The 25,579-nt window shown below is 37.7% G+C and overlaps 1 protein-coding gene across 6 annotated transcripts in view; it reads left to right on the plus strand.

Moving 5' to 3' along the window:
• ARID4B (AT-rich interaction domain 4B) overlaps positions 1-25,579 on the plus strand; it is an 87,532-nt gene that overhangs the window by 469 nt on the left and 61,484 nt on the right. For 4 of the 6 annotated variants that reach the window (XM_063390449.1, XM_063390454.1, XM_063390452.1 and 1 more), the window contains exon 2: positions 907-968. In XM_063390449.1, the coding sequence (XP_063246519.1) occupies positions 963-968 (6 nt within the window). In that variant the 5' untranslated portion in view covers positions 907-962. Of the gene's footprint in view, positions 1-226; positions 374-672; positions 761-906; positions 969-25,579 lie in introns of those variants that run through there. The other 2 variants (XM_063390451.1, XM_063390450.1) reach the window with 2 other exon arrangements.

The following is a 25,579-nucleotide window of genomic DNA, read 5'->3' on the forward strand; positions in this document are numbered from 1 at the left end:
GGACCGGCGGCTTCTCCTCCAGCCCCTTTGCCGGGAGGGACGGAGCCCCCTCCTCCACACTCACACAGACACACGCTCCGTGTCCCCGCCGAGCAGGTCGGGCCCCTTTCTCCCCGCCCCCCTCCCTTCCTCCCTCCCCGTCCCCGCTCCCTTCTTTTCTTCTTCTTCCTTTTCTTCCCCTCCTCCGCCGCCTCCTGCCTGCCCTCCCTCCCTCCCCCCGCCCGGACCCGCTGCGCCGAGCCGGGGAGTTGCGGCTGTTGCTGCCGAAACTCCTGCGGCGGAGTCAGCGCTTTCCTTTATTTAGGGGGGGAGACGGAGGGAGGAGGAGCCGCCGCGATCCGGAGCCGCAGCCCCTACAAAAGCGTGTGTGTGTGTATGTCGGAGGGGACTGCTCCCGACACCCCGCTCCCCCGCAGCGCACACGGGCACTCTTCCTCGTACAATGGAGGAAGAGCCTCCGTCCCTCTCTCCCTCCTCCTCTCCTCTCGCCGTCCCCCCGCGGTAAAGCGAGGAGGGGGGTGTTCTCTGCGCTGGGACCCCGCGGGTGCCCTCCCGCCGCTCGGTGCCCGGGGAGAGGGCGCAGCGCCCCGGGGAGGCGGCCGGGGCGCCTCCCCCCTCCCGCGGCAGCCGGGGGTGGGTTGTTGTTGTGGCAAGTTTCTCCTCCTCTGACAGAAATGGCGTCAATGGCAGCGAGTGTAGGGGAAGCCGCGGCGTGTGGGAGCGGAGGGGAGAAACAGCGGCCGAGCAGAGAGGGAAGGGGGTTAGCCACGGGAGAAGGGGGCACCCGGGGAAGGAAAGGGGGAGTTTCGGGAGGAGCCCAGCGCCCCCACCCGATCCTTGGCTCCCCTCCCCCCGCCCGGTGCGAGCGGCTGGTGCGGTGCCTTAGCGCTTTGTTTTAAATTCCAGGTCCAGCCTCGGCCGCTCAGCCACGATCGAGGCTTTTACCGCAGCCTGAGCTCATCATGAAGGTAAAACGCTCGCTCGTGTGCCTGGGAGGGGAAAGGAAGGAGGGTTGCATGGAGAAATGCTGTCCTATCTGTCAGTCCATCTGTCCCGACCCCGGTGCGAGGCTCGGTGCTGGTGCAGATCCAGACTGCGGGCAGCTTCGCCCTCACTGCCGTGTTTCGGTGCCTTCGCTCGTTTGCTGATCGTGGGGCGGGCTTTCCTCCGCTGCGTTATGCTGGGGGAAGCTGTAAGTTCTCCGAGCAGGGGCTGTTCTCCTTCAGAAACATTATTTGTAGGAGAATAAGGACATGGCTGCCTGGGCTGAGCTTGCTTCATGGAGGAGCAGGGCACAGTCACCCTGCTCGAGAAAGTAACGTTGTGGGGGAAATGCTGGCTCTAGAACATTGTTTACTTGAATAGAGGGTAGATTTACTTACTTTCTATTCGTCAGTAGGAGTTTTGTTGAATGGATAATCTCGATGTGATCGGAGAGCGTGCATGTAAAAGATTCTCTGCAGTGAAATGATTGCTGTAAGGTGCAGAAAGATTTTCAAACAGGTTCTAATTTTCCTCTCGGTGCTGTGTGGTATTCATGTACCTCACTGTCACGCATTTTTCTTCTCTTACACCTTTCTAGACTATTTATGTTTGGTATATTATGCAAGCTTCATAGAAAAAGAGATCGTATCGGTGAAGTAGAATGGTTTCTTTTGTGTGTGGCCAAGAACTATATATCTATAAGTAGTTTTTAACAACTGCATTTGTTAGGGTGGTGGTTTTTTTACCATTTTGCTGATATGTCTTGCTCAAACTGCCATTTATGTTACCATCACCCCCATGTAATTCAGCTCCCGGTCCTGCTGGGCAGCACTAAATCTCATTTCAAAATACTATAAATCTTATTAAAAAATGGTGATAAACTTGTGATGCATCAATTCTTTGGTATTTGTTAATAAAAAAGAGCAGTCTGTATGTGAGTTCTTCCACTATCTGAGTTTTTGCCTGCTGTCTGTGAATGAGTATTATGTAAAATGTGTACCCAGTACTATATTCACTGCTGGAAATGATAAATGAAATAGACTCTTAATTTCTAGATTGATCTGAGTTGCTGAGCAGCAAAGTCTTTCTGTATAGCTGTTAAAGGTTTAGCATGTTTTTTTTTACTTTGGTGACTTTGACAGTATTTTTTAAAAATCATTTTTTAATTAGCCTCACTATGATTTTTCTTTAGCCAAGTGCTAAGATCTAAAATACTGCACACGTCTGTCTTATTAAAAGTAAACTATTTATGAATTTACAACAACAGGCTGTTGAAGTTCTATGATAGGGAGCTTTCCAAATGTGGCTCATTGCCTGATGGGGATACAGGAGATGGGAGCGAGATAATTAGGAGGCAGTATTAAGGAGCTTTTTTCCCCAGAAGGAAAGAACACTTATTTAAATGACGGTTAAGTTTACATACATTTCTAGTATTCTTTTTCAGTGTAAACAAATCATACAGTTACCATAGAGATTAGGTTCAGATACTGTGGTTTTTGGAGCTGTATTAATATGTAGATAGACAGCTGGGAGCATGAGGAGGTCAGATCACAAGTAGAACGCAAAGTGTTCTGCAAAATAGTGATGTAGATCCACTTCAGGCTGAATTGAACATATAACAGATGATTGAATTTAGACTAACAAACACAAAAACCTGTTAATAGATCTGATTTTTTTTAAAAAAAAGACACCTCTCACAGCTTACTTATTCTTCAGTCAGGTTTGTGCTACTACTGTGTGTTTATTTTTAAAGCTGGGATAAATTCTGTCAGAGTGTTCAGGTGTTAAGCTTAGGTCTGTGATTTCTGCAGTTTGTGTGTATGTGTAGTGTTAAACTTACATATGCTTGAGATAACTCCAGTACTTTATTTACTGTGCCCTGTAGTGTTAAGGGAGGTTAATCTGTAAGTCATTACTTTGAGGCTTTAGTTGTTACAAGGAAACTTTTAACAGAATTGTGATTCTAAAGAAATTTCTAAGATTAAACAACCTAACTAAGATTATAGGAGTGATACAGTGCATCAGTCCTTCTGGCTGGCTTAAAATTTATAATTTATTAGTTAAGCTTGCAAGGATACAAGCTAGTCCAATAAGAAGCAATAAGGGGGAATGCTTAAGAGAATTATTAGCTGTTTGTATCACTTCAAGGTAACATTGACTATACTAGATCAAGATACTGTTTAAATATGACTGTATATTTCTGTGCATTTATTTTTTAAGTTATCCAAAGAGCATGCCTCAAGGACACTTCAGCATATAGAGGATTTAATGCTTTAAGACCTAGTCTTGCTTTGAGTCTGCTGACTGCAGTCTTGCTTCTGACTGCACGATTGAGGCCTGTGTTTTAAATTACGCCTTGGTCATTCTTTCAAGTGCGGAGTGTTGTGGATTCTGGTGCACAGAGCCTTAGAACTGGATTCCTTGTTGGTATCTGTGTCTCTTTCCGTGAACTTGAACAACTCATTTAGCTTTACTGACTCCTTTCTCCCACCTGTGTGGTATGGGTGAAATGTTGATATTTCTTTGTAAAACACAGTGAGGTATATTTAGGAGCAGCACCAAGAATTGTATTGACATAAAACTGTAAGTCACTCGTGTTTTTGTGTTTCGCAACGCTTTGACACAAGAGGTATGCTGCCTGCTAAGAGATTACCAAAGCTGTTGGGATAATTGTTCTCCTTGTAATAACCCAGCTTAATCCAAGGATATAAACTCCCTCATATAAACCAGTAACTTTAGTCTATTAAGTAGTCTTCCCATGGACTGCAAAGACCACTTAAAAACAACCCTAAAGTATGTCTTACAAGAAGTGTTCAAGTCTAACAGAATTACCTGTGTTATTGTGATGTTCTACTAAATCAGGCTTTTTCTGGTGTTGATTGACCTCTGATAGTTAATACAGTTGTGTAGATAATGCCTAGGATTGCTTGCATGTTGAGAGTTTTTTTGTTGTTTAATTTAGCACCTTTTGTATAAGGCCTTTTTGCATTAAGTATGTGTCAGAAGAATGCAGAATCTGTTTGAGGATTTAAAAACTAATTGCATGCCATCAAATTACTACTTACTAAGTAGGTAGCAATATATATAAAAGCATTCATATAGAGTGCTTTTTTTTTTAGCTCCAAAATCAGGAAATAAACTCCATGAAAGCAAAGTGTCTGCTTTTAAAGAGAGAAATAAACATAAGCTTGGTTTCACCAATGATTTGTACTAAGAACTGCTGCAAATGCTGGTGAGATTTTTAATATGTATCATGGCATTTGTTTGATATATAAATATGTGAATGAAAGTAATATACCCACTGTAGTTAAAAAGTTCACTGCTGAGTGGGGATCAGAAGAGTAGATGTCCCAGAAGCTAGAGCAATGCTGTATGAATTAAGAGATCTGAAATGATTGTTTAAGTGTTTTGATACTACTTGCATGCTAATGTTTTTCATTCTGTAAAGTACAAACTGTTTAATGGGTGTTGAAACTTCTCTTTGGTAATCCTAGATGTTCCTGGGTGCTTGCATGCTAACAAATTAAGAAAGCTATGCCTATGGTTTAGGGTAGATTTTTTGTTTTGTTTTGCTTTTAATTCATCCTGAATTTACAATTTAGTTTCGGTATTCTGTCCTAGTGACCTCTCCAGCTACCCAGAGAGATCACTGGTGCACACTGATGCTGTAGCTGCTTTCCTTTAATGTGTGCCAGACCATTGCTCATATTGTCTGCCAGTATGGCTGAAGACAAAGGCAAAATATCTAGTAAACTTTTCAGCCACTAATTTCCAACTTTGAGCACAAGTCAGTTGAAAATCCCATTGGTCTTATGCAGGCTGGAAACCAGTCATGGAATGTAGTGACCTTTCACTTTCTGATTAACTATTCGAATTACAGTAGAAATGGAGATTTCTAAAGGAAGAGTACCATTAGAATAGTTTTTGTGATGGAGGCAGGAGAACCAGTAAGTCTTAAGAGGTGGTTTTCCCCTGTAACTTGTTTTTACTTTGTGAAAAATGATTTTCTTAAATTCTTTCCTGATGTTCCAGTTTGAACAAGTGATCAGAGGCAGTTATTGACTTCCTCATGCTTGCATAATTATGTAGAAAGGAAAGCAAACACCACTTGTGCCAAGCACTTACAAGTCATGTTGGAATAATCTATTGTTATTTTGAAATTATTTATTTGCAGGTCTTTTTAAATGCAGGTCTTTATATATTTTACAGTGGCTAAACATCGTAGAAGTCTTGAACTCAAATCTGCATGGGTAGTATGTGACTGTTGAATAGTTGTACTGGTTGATAAGGGCTCAAAGTTAATGAGACCACATAGTGGAAATATGATTGTCTTAGACCAAGAAGACTGAAGTTGTAATAAACTATGAGCATAACTCCAGTTAAGTTGCCTGTATTATTATCTTCAAAGTTGGTGAAGGATTTTTGCATCAATGCTCTTATGGCAGCATAACTATTGTATGAGCATACTGTCTAAGAGAAATGTTACTAGGCAGAATAATGAATGTGCATATCTTCACTGGAACACTTTGGGATGGTTATTCAGTTCACTTTGTAATCCAAAACAAGTATTGTATACATGTAGAGCAGAAGCATGCTGTGATACACATTGCATGTCTGTTTTCAAAGAAATTCTGCATTGTAGTTGAAAAGCCCTTTGAAGCAAAATGCAAAGGTTTTGAGATATTAAGCTTTACAATCACTATCAAATACTTAATCTGAGTGCTTTGCTGATTGAGTAAACTGAAACAATACTGCTAACTTTGAGATACTGTTGTCACAAATTAGTTTTAAATTTTTTGTTTAAATCCTACAGATACACTCATTTTCCTTAGAAACATGCTTTTATAATAGGCTGAAGAATAAAAGGGAGTCTGAGGTGTCCTCATTGAAAGAGGTAACAAATTTTACAGAAAAACCTAGAACTTTACTTGGCACCCTAATGTGATACACAGGCATCCAAATGCTCGATTATTTATCAATTCACACTTACTTGAAAGTAGTTAACCCACTTTCTATTCTCTACCTGTTGTGAAATGCAACAGTTGGATTCTCTGCGTTTCTACTTGATAGGCCCTTCAGCTGTTTTAGCTGAAATGTACAAAGCTAAAAACCATGGATCTTGAACTGTTTCTGCCTTAAATGTAATTCAGGTCACAGTTCAGAAATGTTGGGAAGTCAGGTATTGTGGCTGCTTGCTTTTAATAGATGTGCTTGGGTAAAAACACTACTTTTTGCCTTTTCCACTTAGCACTTAGTGCTGTCCAGTTACTGTGCTTGCAATCACTCGCTGGATATTTGCTTGGAATGGATTTTTAAAGACTTCTAGAAGACTTCAAAACGCCTCCAGGGAACTAAGAAAAATTGTTTAGCCCTATGCATAAACTAAATGTTAGTGATTTAATATGTGTTACAATAATTATTTTAAAAAGTTTTGATGGAAAGTCATAAATCTGGGTAGTTGGGTTTTTTGTTCTTTTTTCTGTTAACATTGGGTAACTAGATGTGGGGATATTTCAGGGAATTCAAGTAAGGAAAAGACAGCAAGGCACTTTGATATTCAATACTTGACAAGACATCTATATTCCTTCTGAAGATTAGTTTGAACCAGGGGAGAAATTCAATAAAGAGAACACTATTGTCTTTTTTTTTTTCTTCTTTTTCCTTTGCTTGGGAGACTGTAAAGCAGTCATGACCTGTTTAGCAAGAAGTGTTTGTAAGCAAGCTCTGAAAGCCAAGTTGTGAGAATGTCAGAGCAGGGGAGTGGAGGGTGTTGCTGAGTTACCTGTAGAAAACTAGGACTGAGATGAGCCAGCAGCTTTATGTGTGACCATTGTGTGACAGTGACTTCCTGAGTGAGTACCTATTAATTAGTTGAATGTGAAGTACTGTTTGGGGGGGTTCCTGAACCTATCTTCACTATGAACAAAATGGTGCTGAACTATGAGAAGGCTTTTTCGTTACTGTGAGCAAAAGCAGTAGGAAAGGCATCACTCCAGTTAGCATGGAGTTACTTGCTCCATTGCTGTTGTCTTTGAGTCTGTATTTCCTCTAGAGTGAAGATGGTAGTTAATACACCAAAGAAAAGCATCCACAACTCTCAGATTAAGCAGTCTTTGATTGTGACTTCTGCAGATCCCCTTAAGGAGTAACTAGAGACAGCATTCATCAGTTGTCATCTAAGCGAAGTGTGAATGCAAACATCTATACAGCTTTGTTGCAGAGCAGATCAGCCAGGTTGGACTAATGTGCATAACACTGTTCTTGGGCAGAGGAGTTTGCTGTTCTTGCTGTTTAATCTGTTGATTTGTCCCCCAACAACCTGTAGCAAAGAATTTTGTTTCGTAAGTAGTTCATCAAATTAAGGTTGAAGGTCATGGAAGAATGCAGTCTTCCCTCCTCCTTCCACTGGTGGCTGTTTATTCTCGTTGTCTTCCGTGCTAGCAGTCCATTTGCGTGTGCCAGAGTACACGGAACTAAGCTGAAATCGAGAACAATCAGATACACATACTCTTCACTTGCAGACTGTTCCTGTCCTGGCTGATGACTGCCAGAGGAAGACAGGACACAAAAGCAGAAGTGGACCAAGACTGATTAGGATTGGTTTGAACTGCATGTGAACACAAATCCTACCACATCCCTCTGCCAAGTTAGCAGTTTACAGTCATTTGGCTAAACATTTTTTAAACTCTACAGGTGAAATTACCACAGAAGGTTTTTTGTGCTTGCTTGCTACCTGGAACACCAGACTTCTTTACAAGTTTGAAGGTCATGTTTTCCAGAAGATGTTGAGTGGAAAGATTAAATTGAATTGATGCTATGTCTTGAAAGGAATGAGTAAGATTTAATTTTCAATATCATAAATGTTGATTTAAAAAAATGAGATGTCTTAAAGAGGGTATCAGACAAACCCCTCATTTTTAAAGAGGCCAATATAAGCTTTGCTTTCTCTCCTCATTCAAGTTTTTATTCAGTATTTGGAAAGAATACCATTAATAACAATTATGTCTCTTTCTACTTAAATTAGAGAAACAGTTGATATTATAATTTTCTGTAAAAAGATATTTATAAATATTAGATTTCTGCCCTATAAAGGTGATGACAATCTCTATGTGCCTGTAACACATTTTGACAATAGGTACTTTCACCAGTGGGTAGAAGATGTGAACAATCATGCTACCTTTATTCCAGATTAAAACAATAGGAAATGATAATTTGGGGAGAATTTGCATCACTCTTTGGTAAGGAAATTGAAGGGAACAGAAGTCGAACTTTCAGGTTTTGGGGTTTTTTTATCTATGTGTTAAGAAGGGCCATATATTTATGGGTAGCCAAGTGGAGACTTGGTGACAATTGGGTGTTAATGCCAGTTGGAGAGGTGTGTGACGTTTTCTGCTTATTACCACAAACCTGATGCAGATATTTGGATATGTTATCTTCCTTTCTAAGAACGGGTGTTCTAGCTGAGCTTTTATCTGTGATCCTTTCTCTTTTCCCTCTTAAGTGTCCTTCTAACGTAGAAGACAATTCTTCAAAATGGGATTTGGGAAATTGGATTTGACTTCAGCAAAATTCAGATCCAAGTCTATCTGATGCAAGGTTTCAGCTAGTAATAAATAATGTAGTAGGAGTAATTTGTTTTTTCACGTTCTCTTCTGATCTGAAAAAAAATATTTCAGTTTGTGACAGGGCAACCTGATCCACTGTGGTAATTTTTTCCTTCCTGTTTTCAGCTATCCTCTCAACAGCAGGTTACAAGTGCTAAATCTCATTTGTACATTTAAAGTAGTCCACTTCATACACTTCATGTTTTCTTAAAAATAAATGTGGAATACATTCTTCTAAGATTTCAAAGAATACATTAAATTAATTTAAAATGGTGGAAGAGACTTTCCAATATCCTTTATGAGTATTTAAGTGAAAGAGTGTTAAGTTAATCTTTTTGTTAATGCTGTGACACTTAGGTTGGTGTAACTTCTTTTCCTGGGAGAAATAATAAGGGATTGAGACATTTTTTCCAAATGAGTACATGTTATACCAGCATTTCAGAATTCAGTAATTTGTAATGGAAAATATGTTTTCATTTTTTAGCTTATTTTACTGCTCTGCTTATTGAAAGATAGATGTTGCTGTAATATTAAGTGAATGTTACTTCAAATTACATCACTAAACTTAGAAATAAAATATATATGCTTTGTAATCTTTGTGCTTTCATAATATTGCATAATATAAATGCATTTTTGAAAACATAGCAGTAATTTTATAAATTTCCACTTCAGTTTCTTTAGAAGGTTGTCCTGCTAGATGGGCATCAGGGGAGACAGTGAAATACTTAGGTATAAGTAAGACTGCAATACTGTGTGAAAATAATTTTGATATGTACCAATACCTTGCTGCCTGGGCCAGAGACAAAAATGGAGATGATAATTCAACTTTGATTCATTTCATTTCCTAAATGCAGATTCATTCTGAGGTGCTCTTCCAGAACTTTACAATGACAATCCACATACCTTTACACGTAGAACATGATCTGGGTAACTGTGTGGCATCTTTGTCTTCTTTGCAGAATTTCATGCCTAATTTCCTGCAGTGTTGGACAGTTTAAAAGACATTAAATCTTGGATTCATTCCTTTACTCACAGATTCCTAGTGCAGTTTTTACATTCCTAAAAATCAAATAGTACAAAAGATTATGTCACTTGATGACATACAGTATTGGAGACATACTGTATAGGTTGAAACCTGCAAAGTCACTCTTCAAATATGTTCTGATATTCTTGATCCATTTTAGAATTGGACTGCCAAGGCTCCTGCTAAGTGTATTTCCTGGAATAATTTACCACGAAGTTCCAGAAAGTATTAGTATGTATATTAGATGTTTGTCTACACTAATTCAGTTTTTCTTAGCTGGTAGCTCTTTGGCTGTTGAGCCAATATTCTGAGTTCATTTTACTTTGTCTGATGCAAGCCAAAATGTTGAACTGATAAGGTAAACATAATTAATTTCATTTAAAAAATCATATTCTATTTCATACATTGTACATTAAAAATACATATTTATAAGTACACTTGCTAGTGTAGGGTGACTTAGGTTTTTAGATGCAAGCAAAGTGAATAAGCTGCTTTTGTTACATTCTGTATTGTAAGACAAATACTCTTTTGGTGACAGTATAATAATAATATATGTGATAGACATAGGTCTATGTCCTGCTATGACAGATGTTTTCACTGGTGGTGTATGTGGCATTGGTAGCACCTAGTGAGCAACTCAAGTGGTAGTAAGTCAACTTAAAATCAGTGAAATGCTTTTTTCGTGGCTCAAGTAGCAATGATTTCAGTTCAATAAAATTATACTTACTCTTTTTTACACTAAAATAGAGAACAGTCTTCCTTTTTGTCACTGGAGTAACTTGCTGTGCAACAGCACTTATTTGAACATATGAAATGGTGTAATGAAATCCTAATTATGGTCTGACAATAAATATTAAACATAGCATTTATTATGTGGAATAAAAATGATCCATGATACATAAGCTGGCTTCATCAAGTTTCTCTAGTTATCTGTATTGTATTTACATAGTTGGAGCTTTGAGGAAACAAATCAGCTTTTAAGATCTTCATATAAATAAATAAATAAATATATATATTAAATAAACAAAACCCCAAAAGGAAATGGTAAATTTCCTTCCAAGGTACTTGATTCCAGACAAATCCAAATACAGTTTCAGAACTTTGCTATCTTATTGATGTAGTTGGATAGCCTTACTATGTTTGCTCAGAATTGAACTTGGGGAAAAAAACCCAGACCACTGCAATACTTGAATTTGATGTGCAGATGGGAACTTACATTGACAAAAAAACCCCTTAAAGGAACTGCACCATCTTTCCTTTTCTTCTGGCAGTTTCTCTTCAGACAGCTTTTGTGTCCACTGAAACAACATTCCAGCCAAGCAGTATGTGGGCTCAATCAGTTGCTTAGTAAGGCTAGTGTGAATGCTTTAACTAGGTATTCCTCCTCTAGCAGGGTGTTGCACAGTATTTCTGTGAAAATAAATATTACATTGGGCTGATATGTTGTACAGTACTACTGGAAGATTAGATTTATCTTTTGAGCCATGTATTTCTGAATTTCTCTTCAATTACCTTCTTAGGCTTAGGGAAAAAACATTGATAATAAACATATAATTAGAATTTCATTGGCATATGAAGTTGGTACTGTAACCTGGTGATTTGATGGAGACACTGATATTTTACTGAGAAGCACTGTGAGACTCCTGCATTGTGTCTTAGAACCAAAGACCTTTTGAGGTGCCTCTTGTTCAACTTTCGAGAACAGAACAAGGTTTCATGTGGAAAGTAACAGTGGAATTGTTGACATACAAAAGACTATCTAGCAAAACTTAAGGTAGACTTTTTCACTCAAGTAATCCTAAATGTTACTTTTTGAAAAGAGGCTAAAAAAATGAAGGTTTTAGTATAAGAGGCTTAAAGACTTTTAAGAAAAAAAATGGGCTTACATAATAGCTTTAACACACTTGAAAGCAGTGAACAGACTCTTACAGTACCTATACAACTTCAAAAATTTTATTCTCTGTTCTTTAATATGTTGAAGAGTTTTGTGGAATCTGAGCAAAGATCTTTCTTTAAATAGTCACCCCTGGAAATGGCTGCCATCAGTCACACGCTAAGCCAGCTGAAGATGTTTTGGAAACAGGTGCAGCAATGAGTAGCCAAAGAAACTGAAGTATTGTGGGTGGATAAATTTGATAAATGGTATGAAACAAGTAGTTTATGTTCTTTAATTCCTTAAAGTCTGGAAGGTAACCTAGCTGAATACTAACTGCTTATATGTTGTTCTGATTCCCTGTATTACTACAGTGGCACTTACACTTTCTGTGTAGCATGCATCTAAAATACATCTTCATAATTATGCAGCACTTGACAAATCTCCTCCAAACTTGTCTTCAGCTGGGAATTTCTGTTTTCTTATTATCAGTTTTATTTTTAATGCCTGCAGGTTTGGTTGGTTATGGGTATTTTCTGATGGAAAAGTAGAACTTACTTAAACAGGAAAATCTTGCATCACTGTTCTGAATAGTTGCCACATTGACTACATTTTGCCTTTCCCCCCAAACCTCCTTTCACAAACGTAAATACTGAACTCTTACATATAGGTACTGAACTCTTACTCTGCTAGATGATTGTGGCTGTGCAGAGGAATGAGAAAGAGAAATTACTAATTTTCTTTTAATACCCTTGCTACTGACCATGCAAGAGTATTTGGCCAGTAGTATTGTCTAAAAATTAATTGAGATGGGAGAGAAGTTCGCATGTGTGTTTATGTTTGTTAAATTTCTGTAAGTTAGGAATTGTGCTCCTGCAAGTTAGGATACTTGTAAAACTAGCTCATAGAAAAATATTAATTAAAAACCACTGTAGTTTTTATGATGAAAAAAGATAAATAAAAACTGTGGACTTGAAATTTTAGTCCTCACTTTTTTTTTAACCCATATGCAATTGTACTGAGTTACATATGGGTTATTCCAGAAGAGGCATTTATTTCTGTTAATCTGGGGAAAGTAGGATATACAAATAAGTTGGTTTTTTCAACTTGGAGAGTGAGGGAAAGATTTACAATTTACATAATAGTTTGAGGAACTTCCCATTTGAAAGAAAAGTGTGTTGTGGAAAACAATGTTTATATTTTTCTGGAAGACGATTACATTAGTGAAAATCAGGTTTATTCAATGGTAGAAGTAGTCTGCTTGTGAGCATGATTATTGTTTACTGCAGTTTTCCTTGGTAAATTATTTGTGGTACTAATTTCTTTGCTGCCCCAGCTAACCAGGGTCCACCTTAGTTAAGACATCTGTGTTCTGCAAGGATGTGTATTTTTTACCTGACAGCAGTGGCCCAATAGGTGCTGGTAAGAAACATGAGATTTAAGAGAAAATAATGTGGGGTGTTTTTCTTTTTCAGACCTTTTTCAGATAATTGGTTATGTGAATATAATTGGTTATATAGCTAAAATCTTAACCAATCTGCTCTTCTTGAATGGAAACTATCTGTACTCTTAACAAATTTTTTTATTGTAGGGGCAGACCAAACCTAATTTTGTTTTTTGTGCTGCCTGGCTGCTTCTACATGGTGCAAGTGTGTGTATAGTAATGCTAATACTTCACTTCTCTTTTACCTTATTTGTGTCTTGCCTCTCATTGTCTTTAATGTAGTGCAGGTAACAGGTTTTGTAGCCTTTTTCTAAGGAGATTCAAAGATACAATTAAGCAATCTTGTTGTTAATAGTCCTATTCATTATTCAGGGACCTATAGCTTAATTAGACTAAATCAGAGCATTGATAAACTTTGGCTAATGCAACTCTTCTTACGTAATTTTATTTATTTGCATATATATAGTCACCTTTTTCTTTGCACATGCAGTAGTTGTGGTTGCTTAAAATTTTTATGGAAGGTTTTTTCTCTTTTTCCTTTTTTTTACTGGGAGAGGAAGCTGAATATTTTTTTTTTACTATTTTGAAAGGTGTAGTATCTTTCTGTAAAGATAGATCTCCATATTTCCATGAAAGAATGATAGTATGTATGCAATACAAATAGATATTTGTATTGCAGTATAATTTACTGGCAGTTCAAAGATTGTAAGACTGTACTCCAGATGTTAGAAAATACCTCCTCTGCTTGGAGTAAGGCTGAAGCACTGTTGATACTTTGCATGCATTTGTAGTTACTGTATGCTATTTGTATCTTAGCTAATGTAATGTAAAATACTTTTTTATTAGGAAGTAGAATCTTCTTCACAGGAAGCTACAGTTCTTTAAAAGGTTCAGCTTGTTGGCTAGCTTGCCTTTGAATTTCATTACAATTATATTCTATTGGATGTTTCAAATGCGTAATTGTGGCATAGGGAATTCCAGGAAAGCCAAATATAAGGGCTTACTATTTTTAAGCCAAAAATCTTGCACTCTTGGTGTATTAGTTGTTTTATCCAATTGAGATGTGTTTTGTTAGCCCTTGTGTCATGTTTCCCTTGGAGACTCAAGACTAGCATAGCAGGTAACTGGTGAGGAATAAATGGCTAGTTTAGACCAGGAATGCAGATCTGTCAAAATGTTCCAAAGAAGGATTCGCTTATAACGCTAAAACCTAAGGAAAAGTGTAGGGATGAGTGTGTTAATTGAAGTCAAACATTGTCAAAACCCAAAACAAGTGAAAAGTATTTTTAATTTGGCTAGTTTGCAAAATGAGAATCTCACAAGTTATTGCTGGCACTGACCTAGAAAGGAAGACAGGACTGTTGGTCTGTGCATGCTAAATTTCTGAAGCCAGTGGAGAAATTTGAGGATATTTTTTCAGAGCAAGTCACTGGAAAGCAGAGGAGAGCCTGGTTTGCCTGTTCCGAAGTGCATCTTCACGTTCTCTTACTTATGTTTATATCTTAGTGAATCTGAGCCTTGCTCTTTGTCTGAGATGAAAACAACCTGTTTAGAAAAGCCAGGAGGAAAGCAAAGGACAAGTTGGTAGAGAGAGCAGGAGGGTTTTTTTCCATAGGTAAGGTATCTTTGTGCTACATGCTATTAATTTAATAGTCTGAAATGGAGACTTAGATGACTATCTCCACCAAGTGTGAATGTATCAGAAGAAACTAGATGCCAGAGGTGTAATTGAATGAAATTATCTTTGCAGTGATGTTGAACCTTCTTCCTTCAGTTGATGTTTTTAATTGCAATGTCAGGCTCCGTGAAGGAGGAGAAAGTCTGCATATTCATTTTCCTGTAACTACACTGCTTATGGGTGCATGTGCTGTGGCAAACAGTGCTAATGGGATCCCTGGGTTAAATCCATGTGAGACTATGAGAGGACTGAAAGAATGCTTTCTCATATTTTCATCTCTTTGCCAGAGTGGTGTAACCTGAAACAGGTTTTCTGAATTCAGGTGTGCTTTAGTGTCTGTTATTGGTGTTAAACCTAATGGAGTTATCTTGTGCAAGGCAGTGACTTGTGAACGATCTCACTTGTCGAGCTGTATGGCTCTGGTTACTTTTCTTATTCTACTGTAGATCTCTATTCCTTGAAGAACTTGTGAAGACTGCCTCAGCACTGGATCATCATCTTGGTACAAGTTATCTCTAATCCAGTCACATTAAATACTGCGTTTTTCAGGGAAGTCAAACCAAGCAGTGATTTTTGACAGGACTGATCCCATTTATAAATTGAATTAAGCAAAGTGCCTCTATTGTGGTAAATTCTGAAATTTTTGAAATTAATCTTGAAATTAGTTCTCAGTTTACAAAAACAGATTAATGAAAATTTGTTTTGTTCTGTGATCTAGTGGTAATGGTAATTCACTAGTTCTCTGTAAAAATCAAAACTTTAAGCATTCCTAGAGAATGCTCAGTTAATATCTGCTTTGTTTGCAAATAATGTGTGCTGGATATAAAACTTAACATTAACTGGTTTTTTCAGTGCTATCCAAGTAGATTAGACTTTGAATGCAAACTTGTGTTTGACCTTGCATATACTCCAGTGCTGAAGTGCTTTCAGCCAGTTTAAAGCCACTTCAGGGTTTTAGTGGGGATGTTTGACAGAAAGCTGTTTGTTTGACACCCAGATCATTAGAAGAAGAGACAGCTTGACTATCAAGTTATTAAAGAAATAAAAAAAAAAATAGCATCGTGAATGTCATCTTTCCCATGCAGCTAAGGGCCTCATACATTCAGTTTTTTGAATTTGGATAAAAAAGAGAAATTTAAGAGCTAGAGTGTGCAATGAAAAGGTAAATATAGGAAATGCCATCAAGCACCCCTGGAAAAAGAAGAGGATTGTTTTCTAAGTTTTGAAATTTCTGTGGTTTTTTTGCAAGAACCTTTCAATTCCTAAATTACTGTGGAGTACTACTTCATCTTGTAGTTTGAGGCAGGCCAATTTGCCCATTCATTTGTCCCCTCCTACTTTGTTAACTCTGCTGTGTGTTCTTGCAGTGAAATGATACAATGTACTAAAGCAAAAGACTAGCAGTTTAGAAAAGGAACAGAAACAAGTCAATTGGTGAGCTGGAGCACCTTAGCCCATAATCAAAGGTGTATCAGAATAGATGCAAAAGGAAGGATGCACAGGGAGAGGCATTGTCATTCATGTGGATTTGAATTTGGAGTGCCCAGGCTTTGCCATTTTACACTTGTGAGTTGTTAATTCAACTCGCAAAAGAAGTATGAAAGAACACACCATCTATTTTAACTGCTGGTGGTGAGCATCTAGCAGTACACATCTCCCCTCCACCTTTGCCAGTTTCAGAAATTAAGAATTCCTGTTGGCAGTAGGTAGTGTGTGTCACGAACTTTAAACCCATTTTGTTTGATTTAGTTTTGATCACTACATTTTTGTTGTTGTTGTTTTCTGCAGTTAGACAGAGATTTTAGAATATTTATTTTAGCATTCCTGGCTTTCTCAGAGGAGTGAATAGGTTCAATCCTTTTTACTAGATTGATTTTCTAACTTCGCATAATGATCAAAACTCCATCCTGATGATTATTCAAAGGAATTAGGAAAAACAAAGAAGTGTGAGTTGCAATTAGAACAGTTCTGTTTGATTAGATTTCTACCATAAAGAAGCTATGTATTTTTGCATGAGTTAGGTTTTAAAGCACTTACTTTTTTAGAGGTTTTCTGTCAGTTCTGTAGCAGTCTGTTCTGCTTCTTGCCACTTGTCAGCTCATAATTCTACACAAAACATTCATATTTTGATTCTTATACAAGTAGTTGTGTATTTTGGCTGCAAATACAGCAATAACTCTTGTTAATAATTCCTCACTTAAAATAAGATTTTTTTTCTTTTAGTAGTCCCCATTTTTCTTCTTCCCCTCCTGAACTTAACTAAAGGGCTTATTCCATCTGTTCCTTTGCAGAAATAAAGCATTATGACCATTGCCATCTCAGTAATCTAATAAGCAACTGTATTAAATACAAGCTATGTTACCAGGGGTTTTTTTGTAAGCACTAAGAAAAATGCATTATAACATTTTAATCCATTATAATGGGTTGTCTTCGAGGCTAAAAACCCCACAGCTATAATAGCCACAAGATTGCAGGATTTCAGAGCAATGGGTATAAGTACAAGGAAAGGCAGCCAGCTTTGGCCTACATAATTTGTTGAGAGGAAGTGGGGACTGACTGCAACAGTTGAGCTTTTAAAACTAAAGAAGTGAACAGATTGTTGCCGAGTGGAGTTGTGTACGGAGTATTTTTAAAATTAGTATTATGGTAAGTAAGTTGAGCTCTAAGCAGAGATGAAACCATGTGCATACTTCCTGTCTGTCTGAGACATCGCACAAGTGCCTGGGGGTGGCAAAATGAGTTTTGACATACATCAGCACAAATCAGAAGTGGTAAAGCTGGTATTTCTTTGACTGAGTGATTTTTCTGATTACTTTGATAGGCTGTTTTGTGTTTGGGGCAATTCACAGAATCTTGAAAAGCACAGGTAATTGCTTAGAAGACTTCTTGTTCTGTAGCTGCCTTTTATCAAAATATTTTAACTGTGGGAGTTCATTGTTGATTCAGAATGTGAGTGTGAATACCTATAGCCATATTGGGCTTAGTTTGAACTGCCACCTCAAAAGCTGCTTTATCATTCTTTTAATGTGTATTTAGTAAGACTGTTGATTTAAAGGTTTGAAGTGATGGAGTATTTTAATCAGTCTTATGCCCTCTTCAAGCAACTAGTTGCACAGCATATTAGCATCTTTTTTTAAACCTGAAAACTCTATTCATGCTGAAGCTATGGGATTTTTAATGCCCTAGGACTGTAAGATTAAAGGTACCTGTGATACTGGTTTTTTCCTTTGCAAGAAAAGAGCACTTGAGTCTGACACTATAGGCCAAATCCAATGAAGGACTGTAGCTAACTTGTGGGTGTTTGTGATACTTCTCAGTGAGAGTGATGGCACTGTGGAAGTCTCCTTTGTGGTATAAATGTGGGCATGTGGCACTGCGTGCTCTGTCCACTGGGCAGAAAGAATTTGGTAACAGTGCATTGTAAAGAAGGGTAGACTCTGTTGGATGATTGGCTCAGAACCTGTCTGCAAGCACTCCTGACTTGTTCAGGCATCTCATTTCCTCTAATGTGCTTCATGTCATGGATTTGCAGCAGTCCAGATCCTGTGGAGGAGTGAGGCTGGTGATTTAGTCAGTGAGTCAAGACTCCCAGCGCACTGAATCGAGAACTTTGCTGCCTTCTCAGCTGAGGTTTTAGTGTCTGGGGCTGAAGGCAGCCAGCAGGCCGAGCTGGGGAGCCATCAACACTTGTCAGCGTTTCATGGTTTGGGGCGTGCCACATGAGTAGTTCACTGCCTTTGAAAATGGAACCTGCTGCATGCTATCCTCACCTCCTGGGGGGTGATCTTGGAAAAACAGCCAAAAAATAAATGGGACATGAGGCAATGTCATACTTCTGCCAAAAAGGCAAATGCCGTACTGGAATGTTAAAGTATTACTTGAAAATTGTGTGAAATTTTATTTGCTTCTCTTGCAATTAACTAGGCCATACCTGTGTCTGATTTTAGGCACCAAGTAGGAGAAGTATGTGAGGTAATTAAATCAAACTCCAGAGAGACAATTCAAAATACAGGGCCTATAGGTTAAAATAAATAAATAAATAAATATTTTAAGATAAATTTTTAATAAATACATTTTTCCTATATATAAAATTTACACCGTAAGGTGTTTTTTTTCTTTTAGAAATAGGATTACTCTAAGAAGTTGTATCTCTTGAAAGCTACAGAGCAGAAGTACACTTGTCTCCATTTGCAACATTGATAAGACAAGAAATAACAGTAGCAAAGAGTGTTTAGATGAGCTATTACAGAAAAGCCTGTAAGCACTGCAGAGTGTGGGATAGTCACTCCTAAATGTAAGAATAGGTATTACAGACCCCTGTTATGAATACAGCTAAAATGATCCTGCTGAGAGGAATGACCTTGATAACCTTTTATGTGTAATTAAGGTTTTGTTTGTTTTTCCCAGGAATCTCATCTATTATAATTTAATATTTGATAAAGTGGTTAGAGTAAGTTATTTCAGTCTCTTTGTAGAGATTTTCTAAACTAATTTTCATAGTTCTTTTTTAAGTGTCTTGTCCCTGGCCAGCAGTTTTACACTGAATTACTACACAGCAATGGAGGGAGCATGCAGATATAAAATGCACTCTCTTGTCTAAAATTTCTTGTGTTGCTGTATGACATTAGACAGTTTTATACTACCATACTTTTGGTACAGTCTTGTGTACAACTGGCACTCTGGTGCAAATCAGTTTTTAAAGATGAACTGTGTTCATCTGGAGGTGAACTGTGGTTCATCTCCAGAACACAGCACTCAAGTTCTTAGTTCCAGAATGCTTGGATTTGTGCATAGCCTTCATGTGCAGATTGGTTGTGCTTGACTTACTGAATAAAGTGTCTTGAGGAAGGGTTGATTTGCAGTAAGAAAGCTTCTCTTTTTTCATTTTGTTTTGTATTTATAGTTTTTGTTTTGTATTGTTTGACAGTTGTGTGTAGGTTTGGCATTACTCTTGTTTACTCCCCCATTGTTCTCCTAGCTAGCAACAATGGCAAAAATCAAATCCAGAGGCTACACATTAATTTTTTACCAGACTAATGATAGGATTTAATGTGTTGCTCTGTTAAAGTTTTAATGTGGCATTCTAAAAAGTTCTTTATATTATATTACAAATCAGCTACAGTCATTTCATAAAAATATACAAAATAACATCTTAAATGCTTCGAATTTTGGAATATAATTTTATCACTACATATTTAAACATTGTCAGACTAACAAAATCAGAGCTGTGTTTAGTGAATTGACTTGAGTCAGGGTTTCAGAAATCTCATTCTGCTTGGGGATTTTGAGTTGTATGTCATTCCTTCAGCTTTCCCTTTCTGTTCTAACTTGGGAACAAAAATAACTCCTCGTCCCTTTTCCTGCCTCATAGCCAGTTTAGAAAGTGTTGTATGAAGAATGGAAGTAAACCAAGGCAAGAAATTTTATTTTGTATCTGCAGAAAAAGGAGTCATGATTTATGTTTGGGGTTTTTTGGGTGGTTTTTTTTTTAAGGTTCTGTTTTTCAATTTAGCATTAATTTGGTTCTGAAGTTTTACACAAGAGAAATTAGTTTCAAAAATCAATGATAATAAACAGAATCTTAATATGCCACAATTTTAGTGAAAAAACTTCTTAGGTAATTATCTGATTTTATATCTGTTCTTGCTCTTGCTATCAGTTTTACTATCTAAAAATATTGTTACATTTTTCTGTCAACTAATATGCCAGTATTATCAGTTACCTAGAATACAGACAAGTCATTTCACATACATAGAGTTTCCTGTTCTGTATATTGTTGTACTGAATTTACTGTGCAACTAACTTCTTAAAAATAAAACAATCATTAAATTGTCTTTGACTGGAAATAGAAATAATGCTCAAGAATTATCAAATTGTTTAAAAAATAGGTTTGTTTGGGTTTACTTTCTATTGAGATTTCATTGACTGTTGTTTTTTCATACTTTACATAGTCACTTCATCATTTTGCTCAGGAACAGCCTGGCCTGGTTTGTTTGATTAAACTATCAAATGATCTTTGTTCCAATCCATTTCGAATGCAAGTGTATCGTTAGTATATCATTCTTTTCAGTGCTTTAAAACATCCCAAGTTTTTCATAGCAGTACCTCTAGACAGAACTGTGGCACATTTTTTTAAACGAGGCAAGTTTTCCAGACCTAATAATTTAAATAATGCTTCTAAGCAATATTTGAAGGCTTTTAGTTGGCAAAGAGGTGTTTATCAGTGTAAAAATTGAATTTAACTTAAAGTGCTAAACAGGTGTTGAGAACATACTTTTTGCTGAATTATTTTACCCTCTAACAACAAACACTTTATTGATTGCTTTCTCCATACTAGAATGAATTTTGGTTGTTGCACAACACACAGGAAATGTGAAAGAAGACTTTAAAATATTTGTGATTAAAAGTCTTAATTGAGAAACTCCTTATTTCAAATTAATAGTTACTTTTTTATCTGTATATATGTAGAAGCAGTGTTCAGGCTTGATATGTACAAAAAAGCCTGACCAAAATTAATGAAGTATCATTTTACAGCACTAAGCTATATTGTTAAATAGTTTGAATATTTAGCTAAACCTTACAGGAAAAAATTGCAATCAGGTAGCTATGGCAATAATTGACTTCAAGAAAGATTTTATATTTAGGGGGATAAACAGCAGGAGTAGGCATTCAAAGTATCTTTTCTTCATGTAGGCTTTAGCAGTACAGCACAAGAGACCTACAGAAGGAATTGTAAAGAACTGGCGTTATTTATAGAGAACTTGATCAGCAGTTCTGGAGTCGTTTTTATTAAATAAAGCATTTTATAGAGTGATATGCTATACTGGTTGAAAGAATACAGATTTCCATTCTTAGGTCTGAAAGTACTATAGAGAAACATCAAATACTGACTTGCCTTTGAGTAAGGTGTGCATTTACCCCCATTCTGCAGACTTGAAAGTTGGTACAAGCCTGCTGGGCCACATCATGGTGCAGCAAGTCTGTGACCAAATTAGGAACAGAATAAGAATTCAGTGGGTTTTATTCAGTATGGTAGGGGGAAAATACCTAAATGCTCTAATTTTTAAAAGTATAGTCACCTTTCTGGATTTGCTATTTTGAATAGGAAATGAGGTAATTACAGTTTAGATGTTTGGAAATTACACTACTCAGTAGATTTCTGGATGGAGAATTGAGTTGCTCTTTGGCAATGATTAGGATAGACTAACTTTTAAAATCCTTAAATTACTACGTCTCATTTTCTTAGTAGAGTTAAAATATTTTTATAATTTTATTCATCAACTTATAGTTCCAAAAAAGAAAAGGAATTAGTCCCATAAAAATTCAACTTAACATGGGTAAGTAAAAATAATGAAAATCCATTCTGCATTTAATACAGATATAATAAATAAAAGAACTGTTGCTTGTTGTTACTGAATTGAATTTCTTGTTTTGGGTCTCTTGGTCCTTCATGATCTTAGAACCTGTAAATCCTTTCTACAGCTTGCTTTTATATTTGGAGAGGAAAATCAGCTTTTGAACCTGTTCAAGGCTTTAGGAACTTCAAATAAGCTTGGCACTGGACTGATCTAACAGAATAATTTGAAATAAAGAAAATACCTGCTTTGCATGTGTAGAGAAAGCTAAAACTGTCAGAAGTTGGTTTAATGCTTCCAGACATCAGTGCACTAAGCTCTGGTACCTTCCACCTTGGTCGAGGGGATAGACAACAATGACATTTTGCTGCAGTTATGTGCTGTATAATGTTTACTTAGAAGATTGGTGAGGTGATACTTGAAACTTCCTGTAGATTTTAAACTGAAACTGGAAATAGGTTTCATTACAAGAACTCTCCTCCCTGCCCCCCTCCAATAACTTGGTTATTGCTTGGTTTGATGGTTTGATCAGGATGTTTCCTACCAAAATTTTGATTTGTGGGCAAATATTGATCAAACTGAACCATTTTCCTTCATAAATTTCAAAATAAATAGTTTTGCCTTTCTGTGAAATGTACAACAGTAACAAAACCAAAAAGCAAGTAAAAATCTGACTTTTCAGCCAGAAACAAACTTCCTCAAAGCACACTCTTACTCTTGGGCTTTCATGTAATAGCCTTTTCATGTGGAAAAACATCACTGCCTTTTATTCTATTTTGTAGTTTGTAAGTTTCAGAAAAGTTCCTCCTTCCTGTTGTGGTGTTCTCATTTCTGGAAGCTTGATGATGGGCCAATGGATGTACTTTTTTAAAAGAAATTTTTTATTTTCTGGGCTTCAGTCTTTGTTTTAGATATTTCATTTGCCTTTGAGGAATTGTGTGCCTTGGTGATACGGTTTATAGAAAGGCTTTAGAAGTTTCATAGCTTTGTTGCTCTGAAAATACATGAGGAGTGTATTTGAAATCAGCTATAAAGATATCTGCAGAACTGAGTATATTAAAAGTGTTATAATAGTTTTTCCTGAAGATGTCTCCTGCTACTATAAAGTTGAACATTCTCCGAACTACAGCAGGTTGAGCTGTAAGCAAAATCTTGCACTCCTAATTACACTGTGATTTTGCTTATTAAAAGATTGATTCTGCAGTGTGTAGGTGGATCTCTGCTGTTGGGTGGGACTTACTGGAGCTTAAAAGTATTTAAAGTGCTAATCTGTAAGTTAAATGCATTAGTATTTGGGAAGGAATTTTTTTTATGTGTCTGTGTTTTTTTTCACCTGTGTTCTTGAAAATGTTTTTTTCAGAACTTGTCTAGGAGATGTTGAATTTACTCGTTTAAAAAGGGGGGAAAATGCTCTTTTTAAAAATTTAGTCTTTTCAAGCATTTATTGCCCCGAATGTTTCTGATAGCCTACTGAATGACTTTGAGGTGGCTGCTAATTCTGCAGGATAAAAACAGAATTTAAGGTTCTAGCTATGTAGAATTTTTGCTCTTCGTTAGAAGACTTTAAGATTTGGCTTGGTTTTGGATTTAAGTAGTGTGGTATTATTGTTGGGTTTTCCTACTAAATTATGGGACTGAGATGACTGTAAATGGAATAGTCAGTATGTGTGTAATGATTCCACTTGCAAACTGTGTTTCCATCTTAAATTATGGACTATAGGCAAACAGTGAGAAAACACTTCTTTTGGAAAAGCAACTTCAAAATAGCACAGGCAGCAGGAAAAAGTTTTGCCCCTGCTCCTCATGCTTACTGTGGGTGAGAAAAGAAATCAGATCTTAGTCTTATGATGTTTCTTTTTGAAACTCAGTAATAATCTGGATGCCAGGCGGGGTCAAGGGGAGAGGGTCTTGTATCTTTCACAAGCTTTCCCTGAACCTTGGTATTGAAATTGAACGAGTCTTAAATTTTGAAAACCAGTCCTTTCTTATCACTAATGGTGGGATAGCTGGGGTGATTTTTGCTTGTTGAAAATGTGTCATTAGTTTTTTGACCCAAGAGTCTTGTAGAGTAAATAAATGCTGAATTTTGAATGTTTAATGCAAACTGAAATCTTGGCTCTTCAGACTTCATATACACGAAAGACCGAAGGGAGGTTTTTCTTCTGTATATTATTTCAAAAGCAGTCCTGCAGGCTTTGCTAGTAACCATGTCTGCTATGTTTCTAGATTGAATACTTAATCTTGTTTTCATGTGGTTTACTTGGAACATCCTGTGCATGGTGCAGAAGAATACAGATTAAAAGACAGAAATAATACATTCACACACACCCTATTAGATGTGCTTATGGGCAAAGCACAATGTAAAGCAATTTCATCAGCTGCTGTATGGCATGACAGACTTTACAAAGGAATTTGAATATAGTAATGCAGCACAGATGAAAGAAGAGATGTGAGGATGATTTCATCCCACGGAGATAAAAAAATATATGCGTGTAAAAAAATAATGCTAAAAAACCAACTTCTTTACAGCTTTAAAATGTATGTTAAAGCGTGATGTATGTTAAAACATAAAATGTATGTTAAAGAGTAAATCTAAAGCGTGACTTTTAGATTGCAGTGTTAAAACGTGTATTCCCCAATACCGTGGAGAGGTCTCTGTGTGTTTTCTCCCTCACACACTGAAGACCAGAACTATTAATACTGATGTAACTATCCAAATTCAGAAAACGTGCAGGTTGTTTTATTGATACGGGCATCTAGCCATTTATCAGTCCTTCCAGGTATAATCAGCTCGAAGGCTGGAGCAGAACCCTTCCAACAGCCTGCTTTTCCTGCCAAAGAAAATTCCGCCGCTGAATTGGTGGAAATTGCTGACTGGTCACCTAGAGACTGCTTCTTATTTAAGTGGTAAACCAGCTTTTCAGCTGCGGCAGCCTGTGCTGCAACTTGTCTGCGCGCACAGCAGTTGTGAATTGAGATAGCAGAGAAACTATTCATCCTACTCCCATTAATAAAACAGAATTAAGTGCTAGTAGTAGCATGGCATTTGTCCATTAGATTGGATTTCCTAATGGAGAGTGCAGAACTGCAGGAAGCGTTTTTCGTTTTATCCTTTCTTGCTCACCCAAGACAGCGCGGAACTTTTTTAAGAGTAACGTGGCCGATGCTTTAGGTTATTCAGCGCCAGGCGCGTTCCAGCGGCGTTCCGCAGGAGCTGCGCTGCAGGGCCGCGGGCAGCGCTCGCACGTTTTCCCGGCCGGATCCCGGGAGCTGCCACTGCCGGCGCTCCGTGCCCCACTCCAGCAGCGGCAGGCGCCCGGGAAGCCCTGCGTGCAGATTTACCCGGCAATCGCCTTAAGAGCACAAATTTAGTTTACGACAATCCGCGCTTAATCTGCCGGAGCCGTGGGCGCCTCCGGGGAGAGGGCGAGGGCGGGCGGCTGCGCTCGGGGCTGGCTCGGGCAGCCAGAAACTTCTGGCAGCTTCCCGGCTCCGGCCCCTCCCCTTAAAGCGGCAGCTCCCCGGGGAATCGCTGCTGCTCGTGTGCCCGCCCGAATGAGCGGAACGAGTCACCCGGGCGCCGCTTCCTCCGGCGGCCTTGCCGAAGCTGCAGCATG

This window comes from Prinia subflava, chromosome 2 (assembly GCF_021018805.1).
Source record: "Prinia subflava isolate CZ2003 ecotype Zambia chromosome 2, Cam_Psub_1.2, whole genome shotgun sequence".
NCBI classification, from domain to species: Eukaryota; Metazoa; Chordata; class Aves; order Passeriformes; family Cisticolidae; genus Prinia; species Prinia subflava.